The following is an 18,758-nucleotide window of genomic DNA, read 5'->3' as shown; positions in this document are numbered from 1 at the left end:
GTGCGTGCAGCGCCTCCGCCTCTGGGAGCCTGGGGTGAGCTCTTTCTCTGTGCGTGCAGCGCCTCCGCCTCTGGGAGCCTGGGGTGAGCTCTGTCTCTGTGCGTGCAGAGCCTCCGCCTCTGGGAGCCTGGGGTGAGATCTTTCTCTGTGCGTGCAGCGCCTCCGCCTCTGGGAGCCTGGGGTGAGCTCTGTCTCTGTGCGTGCAGCGCCTCCGCCTCTGGGAGCCTGGGGTGAGCTCTTTCTCTGTGCGTGCAGCGCCTCCGCCTCTGGGAGCCTGGCGTGAGATCTTTCTCTGTGCGTGCTGCGCCTCCACCTCTGGGAGCCTGGGGTGAGATATTTCTCTGTGCGTGCAGCGCCTCCACCTATGGGAGCCTGGGGTGAGCTCTTTCTCTGTGCGTGCAGCGCCTCCACCTCTGGAAGTCTGGGGTGAGCTCTGTCTCTGTGCGTGCAGTGCCTCCGCCTCTGGGAGCCTGGGGTGAGCTCTTTCTCTGTGCGTGCAGCGCCTCCACCTCTGGAAGTCTGGGGTGAGCTCTGTCTCTGTGCGTGCAGCGCCTCCGCCTCTGGGAGTCTGGGGTGAGCTCCGTCTCTATGCGTGCAGCGCCTCCGCCTCTGGGAGCCTGGGGTGAGCTCTTTCTCTGTGCGTGCAGCGCCTCCACCTCTGGGAGCCTGGGATGAGCTCTGTCTCTATGCGTGCAGCGCCTCCGCCTCTGGGAGCCTGGGGTGAGCTCTGTCTCTGTGCGTGCAGCGCCTCCACCTCTGGGAGCCTGGGGTGAGCTCTTTCTCCGTGCGTGCAGCGCCTCCACCTCTGGAAGTCTGGGGTGAGCTCTTTCTCTGTGCGTGCAGTGCCTCCGCCTCTGGGAGCCTGGGGTGAGCTCTTTCTCTGTGCGTGCAGCGCCTCCGCCTCTGGGAGCCTGGGGTGAGCTCTTTCTCCGTGCGTGCAGCGCCTCCACCTCTGGAAGTCTGGGGTGAGATCTGTCTCTGTGCGTGCAGCGCCTCCGCCTCTGGGAGCCTGGGGTGAGCTCTTTCTCTGTGCGTGCAGCGCCTCCGCCTCTGGGAGCCTGGGGTGAGCTCTTTCTCTGTGCGTGCAGCGCCTCCACCTCTGGGAGCCTGGGGTGAGCTCTTTCTCTGTGCATGCTGCGCCTCCACCTCTGGGAGCCTGGGGTGAGCTCTTTCTCTGTGCGTTCAGCGCCTCCACCTCTGGGAGCCTGGGGTGAGCTCTTTCTCTGTGCGTTCAGCGCCTCCACCTCTGGAAGTCTGGGGTGAGATCTTTCTCTGTGCGTGCAGCGCCTCCACCTCTGGGAGCCTGGGGTGAGCTCTGTCTCTATGCGTGCAGCGCCTCCGCCTCTGGGAGCCTGGGGTGAGATCTTTCTCCGTGCGTGCAGCGCCTCCGCCTCTGGGAGCCTGGGGTGAGCTCTTTCTCTGTGCGTGCAGCGCCTCCACCTCTGGGAGCCTGGGGTGAGCTCTTTCTCTGTGCGTGCAGCACCTCCACCTCTGGAAGTCTGGGGTGAGCTCTTTCTCTGTGCGTGCAGCGCCTCCGCCTCTGGGAGTCTGGGGTGAGCTCCGTCTCTATGCGTGCAGCGCCTCCGCCTCTGGGAGCCTGGGGTGAGCTCTTTCTCTGTGCGTGCAGCGCCTCCACCTCTGGGAGCCTGGGATGAGCTCTGTCTCTATGCGTGCAGCGCCTCCGCCTCTGGGAGCCTGGGGTGAGCTCTGTCTCTGTGCGTGCAGCGCCTCCACCTCTGGGAGCCTGGGGTGAGCTCTTTCTCCGTGCGTGCAGCGCCTCCACCTCTGGAAGTCTGGGGTGAGCTCTTTCTCTGTGCGTGCAGCGCCTCCGCCTCTGGGAGCCTGGGGTGAGCTCTGTCTCTGTGCGTGCAGCGCCTCTGCCTCTGGGAGCCTGGGGTGAGCTCTGTCTCTGTGCGTGCAGCGCCTCCGCCTCTGGGAGCCTGGGGTGAGCTCTTTCTCTGTGCGTGCAGCGCCTCCGCCTCTGGGAGCCTGGGGTGAGCTCTTTCTCTGTGCGTGCAGCGCCTCCACCTCTGGGAGCCTGGGGTGAGCTCTTTCTCTGTGCATGCTGCGCCTCCACCTCTGGGAGCCTGGGGTGAGCTCTTTCTCTGTGCGTTCAGCGCCTCCACCTCTGGGAGCCTGGGGTGAGCTCTTTCTCTGTGCGTTCAGCGCCTCCACCTCTGGAAGTCTGGGGTGAGATCTTTCTCTGTGCGTGCAGCGCCTCCACCTCTGGGAGCCTGGGGTGAGCTCTGTCTCTATGCGTGCAGCGCCTCCGCCTCTGGGAGCCTGGGGTGAGATCTTTCTCCGTGCGTGCAGCGCCTCCGCCTCTGGGAGCCTGGGGTGAGATCTTTCTCTGTGCGTGCAGCGCCTCCGCCTCTGGGAGCCTGGGGTGAGATCTTTCTCTGTGCGTGCAGCGCCTCCGCCTCTGGGAGTCTGGGGTGAGCTCTGTCAATATGCGTGCAGCGCCTCCGCCTCTGGGAGCCTGGGGTGAGATCTTTCTCCGTGCGTGCAGCGCCTCCGCCTCTGGGAGCCTGGGGTGAGCTCTTTCTCTGTGCGTGCAGCGCCTCCACCTCTGGGAGCCTGGGGTGAGCTCTTTCTCTGTGCGTGCAGCGCCTCCACCTCTGGGAGCCTGGGGTGAGCTCTTTCTCTGTGCATGCTGCGCCTCCACCTCTGGGAGTCTGGGGTGAGCTCTGTCTCTATGCGTGCAGCGCCTCCACCTCTGGGAGCCTGGGGTGAGCTCTGTCTCTGTGCGTGCAGCGCCTCCGCCTCTGGGAGTCTGGGGTGAGCTCTGTCTCTATGCGTGCAGCGCCTCCACCTCTGGGAGCCTGGGGTGAGCTCTGTCTCTGTGCGTGCAGCGCCTCCACCTCTGGGAGCCTGGGGTGAGCTCTTTCTCTGTGCGTGCAGCGCCTCCGCCTCTGGGAGTCTGAAGTGAGCTCTGTCTCTATGCGTGCAGCGCCTCCACCTCTGGGAGCCTGGGGTGAGCTCTGTCTCCGTGCGTGCAGCGCCTCCACCTCTGGGAGCCTGGGGTGAGATCTTTCTCTGTACGTGCAGCGCCTCCGCCTCTGGGAGCCTGAGGTGAGCTCTGTCTCTGTGCGTGCTGCGCCTCCACCTCTGGGAGCCTGGGGTGAGCTCTGTCTCTGTGCGTGCTGCGCCTCCACCTCTGGGAGCCTGGGGTGAGCTCTGTCTCTGTGCGTGCAGCGCCTCCGCCTCTGGGAGCCTGGGGTGAGCTCTGTCTCTATACGTGCAGCGCCTCCACCTCTGGGAGCCTGAGGTGAGCTCTGTCTCTAGGCGTGCAGCGCCTCCGCCTCTGGGAGCCTGGGGTGAGCTCTGTCTCTATGCGTGCAGCGCCTCCGCCTCTGGGAGCCTGGGGTGAGCTCTGTCTCCGTGCGTGCAGCGCCTCCGCCTCTGGGAGCCTGGGGTGAGCTCTGTCTCTATGCGTGCAGCGCCTCCACCTCTGGGAGTCTGGGGTGAGCTCTGTCTCTATGCGTTCAGCGCCTCTGCCTCTGGGAGCCTGGGGTGAGCTCTGTCTCTGTGCGTGCAGCGCCTCCACCTCTGGGAGCCTGGGGATGAGCTCTTTCTCTGTGCGTTCAGCGCCTCCACCTCTGGGAGCCTGGGGTGAGCTCTGTCTCTATGCGTTCAGCGCCTCTGCCTCTGGGAGCCTGAGGTGAGCTCTGTCTCTGTGCGTGCTGCGCCTCCACCTCTGGGAGCCTGGGGTGAGCTCTTTCTCTGTGCGTGCAGCACCTCCACCTATAAGGGATCCCAGCGTGGGCGGGATAACCCCTCACAGGAACCAATAGAACCACAGTAAGCAATAACACAACAGTGTGTATAACTGATCTTTACTGTAACAATACTACACATATGACACACACACTACGTAACACAGTATAGTGCAGTGACCCCTTGTGACGGTGAAGGGGTGCCCAGGCCAGTAAATAAAGGTATTATGCCCGGCTGGGGGCCCCTGAGCCATATGGGGGAATTGTGATTGTCAGCTCTTCAACCCAGTAATGGCATGCAACTGCATCGGGAACTATAAGAAACGGCTCCACGGAATTTCAAGATACATTTATTGCCAAAAAATTGACTGACGTTTCGGCCACAATTGGCCTTTCTGAAAGCAGAATGCCATTCCGTGGGGCCCGGTGTCTTATACTTCCCGATGTGAGCCGGATCATCACAGAGAATCCTGAGCCAGGAGCACCAGATCATCACAGAGAATCCTGAGCCAGGAGCCCCAGATCATCACAGAGAATCCTGAGCCAGGAGCACCGGATCATCGCAGAGAATCCTGACCCAGGAGCACCGGATCATCGCAGAGAATCCTGAGCCAGGAGCACCGGATCATCGCAGAGAATTCTGAGCCAGGAGCACCGGATCATCACAGAGAATCCTGAGCCAGGAGCACCGGATCATCACAGAGAATCCTGAGCCGGGAGCACCGGATCATCGCAGAGAATCCTGAGCCAGGAGCACCGGATCATCACAGAGAATCCTGAGCCAGGAGCACCGGATCATCGCAGAGAATCCTGAGCCAGGAGCACCGGATCATCGCAGAGAATCCTGAGCCAGGAGCACCGGATCATCACTGAGAATCCTGACCCAGGAGCACCGGATCATCACAGAGAATCCTGACCCAGGAGCACCGGATCATCGCAGAGAATCCTGAGCCAGGAGCACCGGATCATCGCAGAGAATCCTGAGCCGGGAGCACCGGATCATCACAGAGAACCCTGAGCCAGGAGCACCGGATCATCACAGAGAATCCTGAGCCAGGAGCACCGGATCATCACAGAGAATCCTGAGCCAGGAGCACCGGATCATCACAGAGAATCCTGAGCCAGGAGCACCGGATCATCACAGAGAAACCTGAGCCAGGAGCACCGGATCATCGCAGAGAATCCTGACCCAGGAGCACCGGATCATCGCAGAGAATCCTGAGCCAAGAGCACCGGATCATCACAGAGAATCCTGACCCAGGAGCACCGGATCATCACCGAGAATCCTGAGCCAGGAGCACCGGATCATCACAGAGAATCCTGACCCAGGAGCACCGGATCATCGCAGAGAATCCTGAGCCAGGAGCACCGGATCATCCCAGAGAATCCTGAGCCAGGAGCACCGGATCATCACAGAGAATCCTGAACCAGGAGCACCGGATCATCCCAGAGAATCCTGAGCCAGGAGCACCGGATCATCCCAGAGAATCCTGAGCCAGGAGCACCAGATCATCGCAGAGAATCCTGAGCCAGGAGCACCGGATCATCACAGAGAATCCTGAGCCAGGAGCACCGGATCATCACAGAGAATCCTGAGCCAGGAGCACCGGATCATCACAGAGAATTCAGAGCCAGGAGCACCGGATCATCGCAGAGACTCCTGAGCCAGGAGCACCGGATCATCGCAGAGAATCCTGAGCCAGGAGCACCGGATCATCACAGAGAATCCTGAGCCAGGAGCACCGGATCATCGCAGAGAATCCTGAGCCAGGAGCACCGGATCATCACAGAGAATCCTGAGCCAGGAGCACCGGATCATCGCAGAGAATCCTGAGCCAGGAGCACCGGATCATCACAGAGAATCCTGAGCCAGGAGCACCGGATCATCGCAGAGAATCCTGAGCCAGGAGCACCGGATCATCACAGAGAACCCAGAGCCAGGAGCACCGGATCATCACAGAGAATTCTGAGCCAGGAGCACCGGATCATCACAGAGAATCCTGACCCAGGAGCACCGGATCATCACAGAGAATCCTGAGCCAGGAGCACCGGATCATCGCAGAGAATCCTGAGCCAGGAGCACCGGATCATCACTGAGAATCCTGAGCCAGGAGCACCGGATCATCACAGAGAATCCTGAGCCAGGAGCACCGGATCATCGCAGAGAATCCTGAGCCAGGAGCACCGGATCATCGCAGAGAATCCTGAGCCAGGAGCACCGGATCATCACAGAGAATCCTGACCCAGGAGCACTGGATCATCACCGAGAATCCTGAGCCAGGAGCACCGGATCATCACAGAGAATCCTGACCCAGGAGCACCGGATCATCGCAGAGAATCCTGAGCCAGGAGCACCGGATCATCCCAGAGAATCCTGAGCCAGGAGCACCGGATCATCACAGAGAATCCTGAACCAGGAGCACCGGATCATCCCAGAGAATCCTGAGCCAGGAGCACCGGATCATCACAGAGAATCCTGAGCCAGGAGCACCAGATCATCGCAGAGAACCCTGAGCCAGGAGCACCGGATCATCACAGAGAATTCTGAGCCAGGAGCACCGGATCATCGCAGAGACTCCTGAGCCAGGAGCACCGGATCATCGCAGAGAATCCTGAGCTAGGAGCACCGGATCATCACAGAGAATCCTGAGCCAGGAGCATCGGATCATCGCAGAGAATCCTGAGCCAGGAGCACCGGATCATCACAGAGAATCCTGAGCCAGGAGCACCGGATCATCGCAGAGAATCCTGAGCCAGGAGCACCGGATCATCGCAGAGAATCCTGAGCCAGGAGCACCGGATCATCGCAGAGAATCCCGTGCCAGGAGCACCGGATCATCGCAGAGAATCCTGAGCCAGGAGCACCGGATCATCACAGAGAATCCTGAGCCAGGAGCACCGGATCATCACAGAGAATCCTGAGCCAGGAGCACCGGATCATCACAGAGAATTCAGAGCCAGGAGCACCGGATCATCGCAGAGACTCCTGAGCCAGGAGCACCGGATCATCCCAGAGAATCCTGAGCCAGGAGCACCGGATCATCACAGAGAATCCTGAACCAGGAGCACCGGATCATCCCAGAGAATCCTGAGCCAGGAGCACCGGATCATCACAGAGAATCCTGAGCCAGGAGCACCAGATCATCGCAGAGAACCCTGAGCCAGGAGCACCGGATCATCACAGAGAATCCTGAGCCAGGAGCACCGGATCATCACAGAGAATCCTGAGCCAGGAGCACCGGATCATCACAGAGAATTCTGAGCCAGGAGCACCGGATCATCGCAGAGACTCCTGAGCCAGGAGCACCGGATCATCGCAGAGAATCCTGAGCCAGGAGCACCGGATCATCACAGAGAATCCTGAGCCAGGAGCATGGGATCATCGCAGAGAATCCTGAGCCAGGAGCACCGGATCATCACAGAGAATCCTGAGCCAGGAGCACCGGATCATCGCAGAGAATCCTGAGCCAGGAGCACCGGATCATCGCAGAGAATCCTGAGCCAGGAGCACCGGATCATCGCAGAGAATCCCGTGCCAGGAGCACCGGATCATCGCAGAGAATCCTGAGCCAGGAGCACCGGATCATCACAGAGAATCCTGAGCCGGGAGCACCGGATCATCACAGAGAACCCTGAGCCAGGAGCACCGGATCATCCCAGAGAATCCTGAGCCAGGAGCACCGGATCATCACAGAGAATCCTGACCCAGGAGCACCGGATCATCGCAGAGAATCCTGAGCCAGGAGCACCGGATCATCACAGAGAATTCTGAGCCAGGAGCACCGGATCATCACAGAGAATCCTGACCCAGGAGCACCGGATCATCACAGAGAATCCTGAGCCAGGAGCACTGGATCATCGCAGAGAATCCTGAGCCAGGAGCACCGGATCATCGCTGAGAATCCTGAGCCAGGAGCACCGGATCATCACAGAGAATCCTGAGCCAGGAGCACCGGATCATCGCAGAGAATCCTGAGCCAGGAGCACCGGATCATCGCAGAGAATCCTGAGCCAGGAGCACCGGATCATCGCAGAGAATCCTGAGCCAGGAGCACCGGATCATCGCAGAGAATCCTGACCCAGGAGCACCGGATCATCACAGAGAATCCTGAGCCAGGAGCACCGGATCATCGCAGAGAATCCTGAGCCAGGAGCACCGGATCATCGCCGAGAATCCTGAGCCAGGAGCACCGGATCATCACAGAGAATCCTGAGCCAGGAGCACCGGATCATCACAGAGAATCCTGAGCCAGGAGCACCGGATCATACCAGAGAATCCTGACCCAGGAGCACCGGATCATCCCAGAGAATCCTGAGCCAGGAGCACCGGATCATCCCAGAGAATCCTGAGCCAGGAGCACCGGATCATCGCAGAGAATCCTGAGCCAGGAGCACCGGATCATCACAGAGAATCCTGAGCCAGGAGCACCGGATCATCACAGAGAATCCTGAGCCAGGAGCACCGGATCATCACAGAGAATCCTGAGCCAGGAGCACCGGATCATCACAGAGAATCCTGAGCCAGGAGCACCGGATCATCACAGAGAATCCTGAGCCAGGAGCACCGGATCATCACAGAGAATCCTGAACCAGGAGCACCGGATCATCCCAGAGAATCCTGAGCCAGGAGCACCGGATCATCACAGAGAATCCTGAGCCAGGAGCACCAGATCATCGCAGAGAACCCTGAGCCAGGAGCACCGGATCATCACAGAGAATCCTGAGCCAGGAGCACCGGATCATCACAGAGAATCCTGAGCCAGGAGCACCGGATCATCACAGAGAATTCTGAGCCAGGAGCACCGGATCATCGCAGAGACTCCTGAGCCAGGAGCACCGGATCATCGCAGAGAATCCTGAGCCAGGAGCACCGGATCATCACAGAGAATCCTGAGCCAGGAGCATGGGATCATCGCAGAGAATCCTGAGCCAGGAGCACCGGATCATCACAGAGAATCCTGAGCCAGGAGCACCGGATCATCGCAGAGAATCCTGAGCCAGGAGCACCGGATCATCGCAGAGAATCCTGAGCCAGGAGCACCGGATCATCGCAGAGAATCCCGTGCCAGGAGCACCGGATCATCGCAGAGAATCCTGAGCCAGGAGCACCGGATCATCACAGAGAATCCTGAGCCGGGAGCACCGGATCATCACAGAGAACCCTGAGCCAGGAGCACCGGATCATCCCAGAGAATCCTGAGCCAGGAGCACCGGATCATCACAGAGAATCCTGACCCAGGAGCACCGGATCATCGCAGAGAATCCTGAGCCAGGAGCACCGGATCATCACAGAGAATTCTGAGCCAGGAGCACCGGATCATCACAGAGAATCCTGACCCAGGAGCACCGGATCATCACAGAGAATCCTGAGCCAGGAGCACCGGATCATCGCAGAGAATCCTGAGCCAGGAGCACCGGATCATCGCTGAGAATCCTGAGCCAGGAGCACCGGATCATCACAGAGAATCCTGAGCCAGGAGCACCGGATCATCGCAGAGAATCCTGAGCCAGGAGCACCGGATCATCGCAGAGAATCCTGAGCCAGGAGCACCGGATCATCGCAGAGAATCCTGAGCCAGGAGCACCGGATCATACCAGAGAATCCTGACCCAGGAGCACCGGATCATCACAGAGAATCCTGAGCCAGGAGCACCGGATCATCGCAGAGAATCCTGAGCCAGGAGCACCGGATCATCGCCGAGAATCCTGAGCCAGGAGCACCGGATCATCACAGAGAATCCTGAGCCAGGAGCACCGGATCATCACAGAGAATCCTGAGCCAGGAGCACCGGATCATACCAGAGAATCCTGACCCAGGAGCACCGGATCATCCCAGAGAATCCTGAGCCAGGAGCACCGGATCATCACAGAGAATCCTGAGCCAGGAGCACCGGATCATCACAGAGAATTCTGAGCCAGGAGCACCGGATCATCGCAGAGACTCCTGAGCCAGGAGCACCGGATCATCGCAGAGAATCCTGAGCCAGGAGCACCGGATCATCACAGAGAATCCTGAGCCAGGAGCATGGGATCATCGCAGAGAATCCTGAGCCAGGAGCACCGGATCATCACAGAGAATCCTGAGCCAGGAGCACCGGATCATCGCAGAGAATCCTGAGCCAGGAGCACCGGATCATCGCAGAGAATCCTGAGCCAGGAGCACCGGATCATCGCAGAGAATCCCGTGCCAGGAGCACCGGATCATCGCAGAGAATCCTGAGCCAGGAGCACCGGATCATCACAGAGAATCCTGAGCCGGGAGCACCGGATCATCACAGAGAACCCTGAGCCAGGAGCACCGGATCATCCCAGAGAATCCTGAGCCAGGAGCACCGGATCATCACAGAGAATCCTGACCCAGGAGCACCGGATCATCGCAGAGAATCCTGAGCCAGGAGCACCGGATCATCACAGAGAATTCTGAGCCAGGAGCACCGGATCATCACAGAGAATCCTGACCCAGGAGCACCGGATCATCACAGAGAATCCTGAGCCAGGAGCACCGGATCATCGCAGAGAATCCTGAGCCAGGAGCACCGGATCATCGCTGAGAATCCTGAGCCAGGAGCACCGGATCATCACAGAGAATCCTGAGCCAGGAGCACCGGATCATCGCAGAGAATCCTGAGCCAGGAGCACCGGATCATCGCAGAGAATCCTGAGCCAGGAGCACCGGATCATCGCAGAGAATCCTGAGCCAGGAGCACCGGATCATCGCAGAGAATCCTGACCCAGGAGCACCGGATCATCACAGAGAATCCTGAGCCAGGAGCACCGGATCATCGCAGAGAATCCTGAGCCAGGAGCACCGGATCATCGCCGAGAATCCTGAGCCAGGAGCACCGGATCATCACAGAGAATCCTGAGCCAGGAGCACCGGATCATCACAGAGAATCCTGAGCCAGGAGCACCGGATCATACCAGAGAATCCTGACCCAGGAGCACCGGATCATCCCAGAGAATCCTGAGCCAGGAGCACCGGATCATCCCAGAGAATCCTGAGCCAGGAGCACCGGATCATCGCAGAGAATCCTGAGCCAGGAGCACCGGATCATCACAGAGAATCCTGAGCCAGGAGCACCGGATCATCACAGAGAATCCTGAGCCAGGAGCACCGGATCATCACAGAGAATCCTGAGCCAGGAGCACCGGATCATCACAGAGAATCCTGACCCAGGAGCACCGGATCATCACAGAGAATCCTGAGCCAGGAGCACCGGATCATCACAGAGAATCCTGAGCCAGGAACACCGGATCATCACAGAGAATCCTGAGCCAGGAGCACCGGATCATCGCAGAGAATCCTGAGCCAGGAGCACCGGATCATCGCAGAGAATCCTGAGCCAGGAGCACCGGATCATCACAGAGAATCCTGAGCCAGGAGCACCGGATCATCCCAGAGAATCCTGAGCCAGGAGCACCGGATCATCACAGAGAATCCTGAGCCAGGAGCACCGGATCATCGCAGAGAATCCTGAGCCAGGAGCACCGGATCATCGCAGAGAATCCTGACCCAGGAGCACCGGATCATCACCGAGAATCCTGAGCCAGGAGCACCGGATCATCACCGAGAATCCTGAGCCAGGAGCACCGGATCATCACCGAGAATCCTGAGCCAGGAGCACCGGATCATCGCAGAGAATCCTGACCCAGGAGCACCGGATCATCCCAGAGAATCCTGAGCCAGGAGCACCGGATCATCACCGAGAATCCTGAGCCAGGAGCACCGGATCATCGCAGAGAATCCTGAGCCAGGAGCACCGGATCATCGCAGAGACTCCTGAGCCAGGAGCACCGGGACTTGTATCTTTTTTGTTATTGTCATGTGGTGTGCAGCTTTACCCCTTTAGTATGCAACTGCATTGGTAATAAAGATGTATGTGTGTATTTTTACTGTTCCAGGAGTGCCAACCAGCGGGGATGTGCCGGGCGTGAGTTTCAGGGGTGATTTTACGGTAACATTTTGTCAGGGTGTGTTTGGGTAGAAGGGGGCCAGGTTGCGGGTTACCCCGAAACATGCACTCAGGAATCCCCCCAGATTCCTAAAGACATGAGGAACACAGACCACCGGATAAAATACCCACTAAGCAGTAAGCAGTTTGCAGCTCACCACCAAATCTCCCTGCTTCAGAACAGACCAGAACAGTAAGACTGGGCAAGGAATTGAATTACATTCAAAGGTCCCGGTATATGCTCCCCCAAAAAAACAGAACCAAGGGTGTGTTCAGTGTATCATATGGCAAGGTTTCTCTGTATAAGTGGAAAAGAAAATGGTTTTAAAAGTACCCAAGGCTTATATTTGTATTAAAGTAAAGTTCAGAGGAAGGCATTCAGTATGGATAAACATCCATTTGCATGGGAACCGGCTACTCCGCCCCTAAGCTTCAAAGGCCGTCCAGGATATGGAGGTGTTAACCATTTGTTAGCAAGGGGGGGAGAGGAAGAGAATTTCAATAAGCCACCCTGGCAAATGGCTGCTCTGCCCAGACTGAGCGGCGCCAGGTAGAGGGGGCGGCCTCATATGCTAAGCGGCCAAGGTGCAAAGTTGGCACATGCCCAGAGCAGACTGAGAAGCCCCTCTGCCAGGTTTGAAAAGTGTTGAAAACTCAGTGATAGGGGGAAGGAATTAAATTGTGTGTCACATATCACATGTCTGTGTGTCATGGCACAGTGTGTGCGTCTGTGTGTCACATGTCACAGTGTGTGTGTCTGTGTGTCACATGTCAGTGTGTGTCTGTGTATCACATGTCAGTGTGTGTGTCTGTGTCTCACATGTCACAGTGTGTGTCTGTGTCTGTGTGTCACATGTCACAGTGTGTGTCTGTGTCTGTGTGTCACATGTCACAGTGTGTGTCACATGTCACAGTGTCTGTGTCTGTGTGTCACGTCACAGTGTGTGTGTCTGTGTGTCACATGTCAATGTGTCTGTGTGTGTGTCACATGTCAGTGTGTGTGTGTCACATGTCACAGTGTCTGTGTCTGTGTGTCACGTCACAGTGTATGTGTCTGTGTCTGTGTGTCACGTGTGTGTGTCTGTGTGTCACATGTCAGTGTGTGTGTCTGTGTGTCACATGTCACAGTGTGTGTCTGTGTCTGTGTGTCACATGTCAATGTGTGTCACATGTCAGTGTATGTGTCTGTGTGTCACATATCACAGTGTGTGTGTCTGTGTCTGTGTGTCATGTCACAGTGTGTGCGTCTGTGTGTCACATGTCACAGTGTGTGTGTCTGTGTGTCACATGTCAGTGTGTGTGTCTGTGTATCACATGTCAGTGTGTGTGTCTGTGTCTCACATGTCACAGTGTGTGTCTGTATCTGTGTGTCACATGTCAATGTGTCTGTGTGTCACATGTCAGTGTATGTGTCTGTGTGTCACATATCACAGTGTGTGTGTCTGTGTGTCATGTCACAGTGTGTGCGTCTGTGTGTCACATGTCACAGTGTGTGTGTCTGTGTGTCACATGTCAATGTGTCTATGTGTCACATATCACAGTGTGTGTGTCTGTGTGTCACATGTCAGTGTGTGTGTCTGTGTGTCACATGTCACAGTGTGTGTGTCACATGTCACAGTGTGTGTGTGTCACATGCCACAGTGTGTGTGTGTCTGTGTGTCACATGTCACAGTGTGTGTCTGTGTCACATGTCACAGTGTGTGTGTCTGTGTGTCACATGTCACAGTGTGTGTGTGTGTGCCACATGTCACAGGGTGTGTGTTTGTGTCTGTGTGTCACAGTGTGTCTGTGTCACATGTCACAGTGTGTGTGTGTTTGTCTGTGTGTCATGTTACCGTGTGTGTCTGTGTGTCACATGTCACAGTGTGTAACACGGGCTGCGTGTCACATGTCACAGTGTGTAACACGCGCTGTGTGTCACATGTCACAGTGTGTCTATGTGTTGTCAGGTTCCGATGATCAGCGGACGAGGACTGGGACATACTGGGGGGACACTGGATAAATTGGAGTCTGTCCCGGGGTTCAGTCCCCAGCAAAGCCCTGAGCAGGTAGGAGGGGAATGTGAGAGAATACTGAGTGTGAGTGAGTGGGAGAATACTGAGTGTGAGTGAGTGAGACAATACTGAGTGTGAGTGGGTGAGACAATACTGAGTGTGAGTGAGTGAGACAATACGGAGTGTGAGTGAGACAATACTGAGTGTGAGGGAGTGAGACAATACTGAGTGTGAGTGAGTGAGACAATACTGAGTGTGAGTGAGTGAGACAATACTGAGTGTGAGGGAGTGAGACAATACTGAGTGTGAGTGAGTGAGACAATACTGAGTGTGAGGGAGTGAGACAATACTGAGTGTGAGTGAGCGAGACAATACTGAGTGTGAGTGAGTGCGACAATACTGAGTGTGAGTGGGTGAGACAATACTGGGTGTGAGTGAGAGTTTTCAGCATAAGGGTGAGAGAATACGAGTGAGTGTGAGGGAATGAGAATACTGAGTGAGTGAGTGGGAGAATACTGAGTGTGAGGGAATGAGAGAATACTGAGTTTGAGGGAGTGAGACAATACTGAGTGTGAGGGAGTGAGACAATACTGAGTGTGAGGGAGTGAGACAATACTGAGTGTGAGGGAGTGAGACAATACTGAGTGTGAGAGAGTTTTCAGCGTAAGGATGAGAGAATACTGAGTGAGTGTGAGGGACTGAGAGAAAACTGAGTGTGAGGGAGTGAGAGAATACTGAGTGTGAGGGACTGAGAGAATAATGAGTGTGAGGGAGTGAGACAATACTGAGTGTGAGTGAGTGAGACAATACTGAGTGTCCGAGTATGTGTATGTGTGTATATATATATATATATATGTGTATGTGTGTATATATATATATATATATATATATATATATATATATATATATATATATATATGTGTGTGTATGTGTGTATATATATATATGTGTATGTGTGTATACGAGCTTGAGACAAAAGGTGGCACTGAGTGCTCATTTGCATGTCATTTCCCAGAATCCCTTGCTGCAGTGGAAGTGCTGTATGCTGGGTGACAATGGGGAAAGACAGGGTTGCAGACCTGTCTAAGACATGCAAATGAACATACAGTAATATTTACAGTTGCTATATATATATATATATATATATATATATATATATATATATATATATATATATATATGTGTATGTGTGTGTATATATATATGTGTATGTGTGTATTTATATATATGTGTATGTGTGTATATATATATATATATATATATATATATATATGTGTGTGTATGTGTGTATATATATATATATATATATATATATATATATATATATATATATATATATATATATATATATATATATATATATATATATATGTATGTGTGTATATATATATATATATATATATATATATATATATATGTATATATATATATATATGTGTTGTGACAAACGGCTTACTCCGGGGCTCCGCCGTCTGTCCGGGACTGTTAGAACACGGTCTTTTAGGGTAGGTTAAATGATGAGACGTCACGTACTGTTCCTTTAAACAGGCTATGCCTGGTTTATTCAGTCCCAGGCACTGAGACTGCCACAGTTTAAACAGAAAACAAAGCCAAACAAAAAGCTGCTCGTCTGAGCGATAACTTAAACTTAGATGTCCCTGACTCAGAGTTGGAAGTGGCTTATCCACTTCCACCAACAAAATAAGTACCTTTGCAGTCTTTAGACAAACTAACAGAATGAATGAAGCGATTTGGGAAAGAGGCTTTCTCACCCCTCTGCAGTTCAGCAGCCTTCCAGGCTCTTGGGCGGGGCCCAGAGGAAACAGGAAACAGGTCTTATATACCTGAACTCTAATCAGCATGACAGGTGACAGAAAACAGGCAGCAGACAAACTGTGGAATGGAGTGCCTGTACCACGAGGCTGCCCTGTTCAGCTTAGACAGGACAGAAACTGTTCAGTATCCTGGGAGCCCTGTATATGGAGTTTATTACCAACCCCTGGTTTCTGTCACATATCCTCCCCCCCAGCTCAGACCTCGAGGGGTGAGCGACCATGGATTTTAGGGAGTGCATCCTTGACAACCCGTCGGCATTGCCATGTTTGTGCCCCGACCTGTGTTCCACAGAAAATTTAAAGGGCTGTAGGCTTAGGAACCACCTGGTCACCCTAGCGTTCTTCTCCCTATTTTGACACATCCAGGTAAGGGGTGCATGATCTGTGACCAATCGGAACTTTCTCCCCAACAGATAATACTTGAGCGTCTCTACAGCCCACTTTATTGCGAGACACTCTTTCTCGACTATGGAGTAATTTTTCTCCTGGGGATTTAGTTTCCTACTTAAATAAAGGATGGGGTGCTCCTCCCCTTGAGACTCCTGGGAGAGTACCGCCCCCAGCCCTACCTCAGATGCGTCGGTTTGGACTACGAACTCTTTGGAGAAGTCAGGTGTGACCAACACTGGTTGGGCACAGAGAGCTTCTTTCAGGCTTCTAAAGGCCTGTTCGGCTTCGGGGGACCACTTTACCATTAGCGGTCCTCTTGCTTTTGTGAGGTCGGTTAGTGGGGTTGCCTTAGTTGCAAAATTGGGAATAAACCTCCTATAGTAGCCAATTAACCCCAAAAAGGTCCTTACTTGTTTTTTTGTGACTGGCCTTGGCCAATTTTGTATCGCCTCTACTTTGAGTGTTTGTGGTTTGAGTAACCCTCTACCAATAGAATACCCCAGATACTTGGCCTCCTCCAGACCAATAGTGCATTTAGCGGGGTTAGCAGTTAGTCCAGCAGACCGAACTGCGTCGAGCACAGCTTGGACCTTTGGAAGGTGGGACTGCCAATCTTCACTATGGATTACCACATCATCCAGGTAGGCGGCAGCGTACCGAACGTGTGGTTTTAAAATTTTATCCATCATTCTTTGGAATGTGGCGGGAGCTCCATGTAAGCCAAAAGGCAGCACCTTATATTGAAAGAGGCCGTCTGGGGTTGAGAAGGCTGTTTTTTCTTTTGCCCTTTCTGTGAGGGGAACCTGCCAGTACCCTTTTGTTAGGTCTAGGGTTGTGAGATATCGGGCTTTGCCCAGTCTCTCTACAAGTTCATCCACCCTGGGCATGAGGAACAATAGTTTGTAATTTCTGCCAGAACCCCAGGCCAATAAAAGCTTCGGAGAACCTTTTCTTTTGTCTTTTCCACCCCTAGGTGTCCCCCCAATGGATGACTATGTGCGAGGTGTAATACTACGTTACGGAATGTCCGTGGTACCAACAATTGTTTAGTTGTAACTGATTTTCTTTTATCAACCCGATATACTAGGTCGTTCTCTACCTCGAAGTAGGGGTAAGCAAGTGACCTATCTGGTTGGCCATGAGTACTATTCTGGTCCCGTATATTTCCCCTTGCTACCGCTAATGTGGGGTCCTCCCACTGGGCCTTCTTAAAACTCCCAGGACTGACCTCTAGGTCAGCGAGGGTCTTATCCTGTACTGGGGTGGTAAGTGCCTGATCAACATCTTGATTTGGGGTATTCCCTACCAAAGTAGTGATGGGGAAGGGAATTTCACAGCACTCCTCCTTTTCCCCTTTCTTATTTGGGCCCTCGTCAACCTCCATTTCTGAAAAAGGGAAAGGATTTGTTTCTTCTAACACTTCGTTATGGTCTGCTATTGAACTCTGGGCGCTATTCTGAGCTGGGGACCACATTTTTAGAAAATGGGGAAAGTCGGTCCCTATTAACACATCATGTGCCAGTTTGGGTACAACACCCACCTTGAAATCTAAAGAACCAAATTCTGTTTCAAAAAAAACATCAACAGTGGAATATTCATGATTATCCCCATGTATACAACAAATTGCCACTCTTTGTGAACTGTTTACCTGTTTCTTCTTAATGGGCAATAGGTATTCGGACACTAGTGTGACCATACTCCCAGAGTCAAGAAGTGCCCGAACCCTCTTACCATTAACCTTTATAAATGCCCACAGATGGTTATTCAAGGGGTCCTCTGGGCTAGGGCCCATACATTGGGACAACAGCGAATAAGGTTCCACGCTGTTGCATTGCATGGGCTCCTCATTTAGTGGGCAGATTTTTGCTGTGTGGCCCCTCTCATGACAATTTACACATTTAGGTACATAGTCTGTGTCCCACTTAGAGCCTTTTCCCGGCTCCCCATGTTGGCTATTACCCTTAGTGTGCGAACCACTGTTGCTGGTGCTGCGTGAAGGTGGTCGCCGCTCTTCAGCTCCCCTTAACCCCGGTACCCTTTTACCGTCTCTGGAAGAGTCCTGGAACCTCGGGTAGTGGGGTTGCTCCACGACTGTGGGTTGCGGGTGCTCTCCTGCTGCATTGTACCTTTCTACGAGGGCCACAAGCTCATCCGCATTGTGGGGGTCACTCCGACTGACCCAATGGCGTAAGGCAGAGGGAAGTTTCCTCAAGAACTGGTCCATGACCAACCGTTCCACGATGTGGCTTGCTGAGTTGATCTCGGGTTGTAGCCACTTCCGGGCGAGGTGGATGAGGTCATACATCTGGCTTCGGGTGGCTTTATCCATCGTGAAGGACCATGCGTGAAACCTTTGGGCGCGAACAGCCGTGGTTACGCCGAGGCGGGCGAGGATCTCGAACTTCAATTTTGCATAGACGTTAGCTTCGGCTGGCTCTAGATCAAAGTAAGCCTTCTGGGGTTCGCCGCTTAGGAAGGGTGCGATTAGACCAGCCCACTCAGCTTCTGGCCATCCCTCTCTCTGTGCCGTGCGTTCAAACGTGAGAAGATAGGCTTCCACATCATCCGAGGGTCCCATCTTCTGAAGGTAGTGGCTTGCCCTGGTCATTTTCGGAACTGGGGCTGCCGCTGCCAGTGGAAGGTTACTGATAGTCTCCCTCAGGATCTCGAGTTCCTGCTGTAAGCCCTGAGCGAACCGCTGTTGCTCCTCTTTCAGCAAGCGGTTTGTCTCTTGCTGGTTTGCATTCGCCTGTTGCAGGGCTTCATTCGCGTCTCTCTGGACAGCGACATTGCGTACCAGCGCACTCACCACGTCTTCCATCTTGTTTGGAGAGAGAAAAAAAAAACCTTTTTTTTTTTCTTTAAAGTTCT

At 54.4% G+C, this 18,758-nt stretch overlaps 1 protein-coding gene across 2 annotated transcripts in view; it reads left to right on the top strand.

Annotated features, from left to right (window-relative positions):
• TYMP (thymidine phosphorylase) overlaps window positions 1–18,758 on the top strand; it is a 97,102-nt gene that overhangs the window by 31,811 nt on the left and 46,533 nt on the right. For both annotated transcript variants that reach the window (XM_075583984.1, XM_075583982.1), the window contains one exon: window positions 13,618–13,716. In XM_075583984.1, coding sequence (XP_075440099.1) covers window positions 13,618–13,716 — 99 coding nt within the window. The remainder of the gene's footprint in view (window positions 1–13,617; window positions 13,717–18,758) is intronic.

The sequence above is a fragment of the Ascaphus truei genome, unplaced genomic scaffold (assembly GCF_040206685.1).
Source record: "Ascaphus truei isolate aAscTru1 unplaced genomic scaffold, aAscTru1.hap1 HAP1_SCAFFOLD_426, whole genome shotgun sequence".
In the NCBI taxonomy this organism is placed as follows: domain Eukaryota; kingdom Metazoa; phylum Chordata; class Amphibia; order Anura; family Ascaphidae; genus Ascaphus; species Ascaphus truei.
Note: the sequence above shows the minus strand (reverse complement) of the source record. Positions and strands in the feature narration are given on the sequence as shown.